This window comes from Neopelma chrysocephalum, unplaced genomic scaffold (genome assembly GCF_003984885.1).
Source record: "Neopelma chrysocephalum unplaced genomic scaffold, ASM398488v2 Primary Assembly neopelma1_97288, whole genome shotgun sequence".
NCBI lineage: Eukaryota > Metazoa > Chordata > Aves > Passeriformes > Pipridae > Neopelma > Neopelma chrysocephalum.
The window spans coordinates 780-6,587 of record NW_020925929.1 but is presented as its reverse complement, the minus strand read 5'-3'; the positions used below and the strand labels follow the sequence as shown (position 1 = coordinate 6,587).

The 5,808-nt window shown below is 41.9% G+C and overlaps 1 protein-coding gene across 1 annotated transcript; it reads left to right on the top strand.

The window, feature by feature from the left end:
• Positions 1-474: 474 nt before the first annotated feature.
• Positions 475-5,496, top strand: LOC113961575 (GPN-loop GTPase 1-like; the record flags this gene model as incomplete). The annotated part of the gene is given in 7 exon segments (XM_027672001.1): positions 475-621; positions 2,742-2,824; positions 3,310-3,349; positions 4,059-4,149; positions 4,613-4,706; positions 4,708-4,718; positions 5,324-5,496. Coding segments are annotated over 7 exon segments (558 nt in total), but the record flags the coding sequence as incomplete, so codon positions are not given.
• Positions 5,497-5,808: the final 312 nt, after the last annotated feature.

The window sequence follows — 5,808 nt, the reverse complement described above, 5'->3', positions numbered from 1 at the left end:
CATAACTTCTTTGGGCCAGAGCACAGCTCACTTTCACTAAGATCCCGTGGGGTTCCCCAGATGGAAGTGGCCCTCGCTCCCCCGGCAGTCAGGAAAGCTGGGGATCTTCAGTGAGGGTTGTTCTTTCTGGCCTCAATCCTATGATCTACTATTTACACCTTAAACTTCATTGTGCAGTGTGCAATTGCTGGATGCCCCTTTCCAGTAAAAGCACAGGAGGCTTTAGAGTTGCAATTGTTTCCTTAAACAACTGTTGCCTTCCTAAACCTGGAGAAGTGGTTGTTTGTCTTCTCTTCCTGTATTCACGTAGTTGATTTGATAAAAAGTGAACTTGCAAAACTTCAGACCAGGGCTGAATATTTTTAAAAGATCAACATTTTAAAAATAAATTTAACATGGATTTTTTTTCATTGGTCCACTTAACAGCCTAAGGGTAAGATTGTTACTTCTGAATATTTTCCCTTCTCCTTCCAGACTGACAGAATTGACCACAGTTTTGCGGTGGAATGGATGCAGGACTTCGAGACTTTTCAGGATGCCCTGAATCAAGAGACCTCCTATGTCAGTAACCTGCCTCGTTCTATGAGTTTAGTGTTGGATGGATTTTACAGTTCATTGAAGGTAAAGGTTTTCCTTTTTTTATTACCTCTCCTAAAAGCCTGGAGAAGAGCAAGTTCAAGGAGAATTGTTTTGATGTGTGTAAATGCCTGTAGGAGGGTGTAAGGAAGGCGAGCAGCAGACTCTGTTCACTGGTGCGTGGGGAAAGGACAAGAGACAACAGACACAAGGTGAAATACAGGAAACTGTGTTTAAATGGAAGAGAAGAAAAAATGCTTTAATTTTACTAATTCTGCACTGCAACAGATGGTCCAGAGAAATTGTGAAGTCTCCATCCTCGGAGATGCTTAAAACACTTTTGCTCAGGCAAAGTCGTGAGCAACCTGTTCTACCTAATCCTGCTTTTTGAGCAGGAGAGATTGGACTAGATGATCTCCAGGGGTATTGTCCAACCCCCACCATTCTGTCCTTCTGTAAAGGGGCTTTGCACTGCCCCTTTGAACTGGAATCTGTTGATGACCTGTGTTGAGGATTTGCTGATTTGAACATGCAATAACTTTAGCAGCTTGTCCCACTGAATGGCAGCCTGAATAATTTAATATTGAACTGTGATTAATCACGAGATGAAAGCTAAGATAGGCTGGTAAGAGGCAGTGTTCTTTGCTGCAGCATTTCCCACCTGAGGTAATTTTCCTTGTTCTGAAAGTGTCAAGTACAATTGGGCAATGTACTACATAGGAAGAAGGGAAAGAATCTCAAAAACAAATAAATGAAAAAAAAACCCTTTATATTTGCTTGTGCAAGAAGAAGATTGTTCTTCCACTCAACCAGGTTTTGAGAGGACAAATTAATTGTTTCTCTGACAACACCATACATTGGAGGCTGTTAATGATCCCATAGTCTGTGCTACAGGTTTTAGCTGATTGTGTTTGTCATCAGCTTTTACTAAAGAAAAAGCAAACCTTCTTGGCTGTGTGGATATTACAGGAACAAAATGATTCCATTCATGTAGATAATGATAACAGAGCCAAAACAAAACTATTGTAAGTGTCCTATGTGGAACAATATACAGAATTTCAAAAGGGATTGTAGTGGTCCCATGTACAGAACTAACATACTTCCTGTTCCTTATTTGCTGCTCAGGTCATATTTATGTGCCTGTCAGAACTGTGAGAGCACTGGATGGAGAGCAGGTCATATGAGGAGGATGACAGAGTAAAAGGCAGCTTGTACTTAAGTGCAGGGAAAGTATAAATATTTATATATATTGGCACAGTGCCTCACCCTAATGCTTAAAATCCTTTGGAGAGCTGTCTGCATATTGACTGTATTAATGATCAAATGCAAGGCTGTGTTGGGAAAGGGCTTCCATTTGGAAGTCAGTAGTTGAGACTGTCTTGCCTATGAAAAAGAGGGAGAATTTTCATTAGAGGATGTAGGATTCTGGCTGGTAATAGTCTTAATTCAAGGTATTTTTAGATAATTGATTTCATACAAGCAGAACAAATGGCCAGAAGTGTAATGAGAGACAAGTTGAAGTTAGAAAGTAGATGTGCATTTTGAATGTATTGTTATAGCAACTGATTAAATTCTCCATCTCTTGCTGTTCTGGGGACCTTTTTAACGTGCTTTGGCTAAATAAAAAGTATTAGACTATTTCAGAGCCAAAAGGTCAGTTCTTGTTGTCTCTTTTGCACTTTAGTACACTGGTACTTGCTAACCACTTACAACCCTAGATGCAGAATGAGAACTTGGGTTATTAACAATAAACAAGTAAACAGCAGAAAGACTTGCCCTTTCTTTGGAATTGCCCTATGGTGTTAAAAAATACCAAACAAACCTCCTTCCCCAAAGAAACACCCCCCAAAATACCCCAACAACTCACCCAACAGAAAATCACCGACAACCAAAAAGCAGAAGTAACAAACATGAGCAGCAAGTGGAGGAAGAGTTTGAAAGCGGGATGGACAGAAGCAGAAGTGTTACTGCCCACTCTTGGGCCACTGTGCTGATTAAATGGCTATTGTTAGGTTTAGATTAGTAGTTATTTGTTGGGGTTTTTAGTGGTGTTGATTTTTTTGTTGTTGTTGTGGGGGATTGTTTGTTTGTTTTTATTTTGGTTTTTTTCTGTATTAAAAATCTGGCTCAGTTACTCTCTAGTTCTGGTGTGTTTTCTTTTCCAGGTGGTTGGTGTTTCTGCAGTGCTTGGCACAGGACTGGATGAGTTTTTTATCCAGCTTTCTAAAGCTGTAGATGAATGTGAGAGGTAAGGGGATAACTTTTGGTCTGCAACCCAGTGACCACTTCCTGAAGGTCCTGATTCATGAGTCTGCTCCTTTGATTTGAAGGAGTGTCCAGTTGCCATAGCCAAGGTAGCTTAGGGTGTCCAGTATCAGCATAAAAAGCAGCAGTAAAAAGGAACTATTCAGAGATGAATTTTTGTGCTGTTCCATGAAAAAGTAAAAGCTATCTGTGCCAGCAAATCTGTGAAGTAATTCTTTTCTTGTAATTCCATACCAAGGTTTGAATTGTTGCTGTTTTAATGAAGTATGTTCATTGATTTTGCATCCATTGGTTTCAGAATCCAAATATGGGGAAAAAAGTACTGTTAGTCTTTCTGAAATGTCTCTCAAACATGAAAGCCTAGAGAAAACTTTTTTGGGGGTAAAAAGAAGCCTCCAGGATGATCCTTATGTAATACAAATCATGTGTTTTTCAGACTGAATGCACTCTCTTTATTCACCTTTTCAGAGAGTATCGTCCAGCATACGAGCGCCTGAGAAAAACCCTGGTAAGTGTTTTTAGCTGTTGTACACCTGAACAGTGTATCTCGGGCTCACTTTTATGCACACAGTTGCCTGTATGTTGAGAGGGTCTGACATTTCATTTACTACTTGTACTCATTGTGGGAAAACTCCTGTCCTGAAGGAGTTCACCATTTGCCTTTTTTTTCCTAGATGTGGTGGAGCATATCTTTACAAAAATAAAGATTTTGTAAAACAGATGTTGTTCACTGTTTTAGTGCTAATATTTGAGCTAATTGTGAGAAAACGATTGGGAAATAAGATTGTGTCTTTCATTCAGATGGGTAGAGAGTTCTTAAAACTAAATTTCCAAAGGGATTTGCTGAGACCATCCCTGTATCCTCCTGCCCCAGTGAAGAGTACTAGTTTGACTTAGTAAGAAAGACTGAATTGCAGTGCTAAAATCAGTAGCTCTGCTCACCTTGAGTTCTGGCTGTCCAGAGGACAGTTCTCTGCAGGCACAGCTACACAGAGTTTGGCTTCCCGGCACTGCTGAAAATGTCCTGGAATCCCACCTTACTGGAGGTTGCTTTCCATGCTTAGTCAGAAGTTCTGTGTAACCTCAGTTGAAATGTAAGACCTGCACAGTGACTTCTGCTCTCTGACTGGGGGACAGACTGCTGGGTTTGGGTGAGGTTTCTCTTCTCCTGATGTTTTAAATGTTCTCAGAATCCACATGTAAATCTTTATCTACAGGAGGAAGCTGAAAATAACCAAAAGAGAGAGCAGCTGGAACACTTGTGGAAGGACATGGGCAGTGTGTGTGTGCAGGGCAGCACACTGGCAGGTACCTCCCCAGGAAGATAAAGGTTACTGCAGAAGTTTTGTGAAGAGTTTGCCTTGTGCAGTAACACGGTGCTTCTTTGTCCTCACAAGAAGTGTGAAAGCAGCTCCATGTTAGAGGAGTGGGGCTTGAGTTCCTGTGGGATTGGTCACACTCAGCTCTTCCTGTGTCAGTCACAGGTTTGGAAGAAACCCCACTGTGTAGCTAAAGCAGTGGACCGACTAGAAATGATGAAATACTTTAGAAAAGGTGAAACAGTCAGTCTAGAATATGAGGAAGCTCTGCTGTTGGCTGCTCTGTTCCTCATATGAGGCGAGTAGGTGCTGATGGAGTCTGTCCTGTGTCTGGGATCCACAAGCAGCTTTCTGTCCCCTTAGAGCAGGTGTTGATTGCTGTGTTTCTGTGCAGATGGAAACCTTACCTTTAGCAAGCTGGTTTGTGTACAGCCGTTTCTGTTCCCTTCAAGGACCTGATGCTTCTGCAATGGGTCCCTCTGAGCTCATACTAACACAAGGAACTCTCGATGAAGGGCAAGAAGAGAGGGAGAGTGACACTGATGACTGACCATGAAGGTAAGGGAATGAGGTCTAAAAGCTGCCTGTCTAGTCAAGAAATCCCCTCTATATTTCATGACCTGGATGGGCTGTAAGGAGAGCCTAGAAAACAAGCCAACATTCAGTCACCTGACGTGTCAGAATCTGTAGCAGAAGCTCAGCTGCAATGGTCGGTCCAGGGATATCACTCTGTAACCTTTGTGAAAGTTCAATTGTAAATTTTCTATTCATGTAATTAACAGGTGTATAACACACATAAACCAGAGAACTTGTTAGGCTTGGGGTATGTAGTGACCTCTGAACCTGACTGATGCACAGATGTGTCCATCATCTTTTTGGCCTTACAGCTTCTGCCCCTGGCTCTCTTCCCTTTTCCTGTGACTGTGGTCTTGGAGCAATCTTCTAAGTTGTTACAGTGTGATTTTTCTCTTATATAGCTCACAATCTTCATTCTTTCCCTGTTCCACTGATGGGTAGGATCACTTATTTCCTTTGCCCTGTAATGTAGTTGAAGATGGAATAGACTTTCTATGTTGCTTTGGCTATCCTGATTCTAGTTTTTTTTCAGTAACACAAGTAGAACAAGTACTGAAATAGCGCTGAACTGTCGTTTCTTCCCCCAGTGACTGAGGAGAGTCATGAAGAACCAGCCTTCAGAAACTTTGTGCAGGACACGCGGATGAAATGCCAGAGGAGAAGCAACGCGAATGAATGAGACCTGCAGAAACAGAAGGTTTGGAATCACTTGTAATGGAGTTAAAACTGAAGGAACAGCATAAAGAAACTTGCATGGAACTTTTATCTGTGAACAGCTTCCTCTGATAGATTTTTATTTTTCTTTCTGCAGTAGCTGTTGGTCCGATGAGTTAAAGGTCTTGCAGCCAACTGACTGCACATTTGGCCATCTGCCACTGTGGCTTCCTGAAGCTGAAGGAACCAGAAAGCAGTTTCTTTTCCTGCAACTTCTTCAGATCTCTCTGTTGAGAGCTTAGATTTTGAGCTCTGACAGCGTTAGCATCCAGAGTACCCACTGGTCCCCAGAGGCACCTTCCGTTTGCTGAGTGCAGTCAGGCATCTGCTGCAGCCAGGGCACAACTTGGTCGATCCA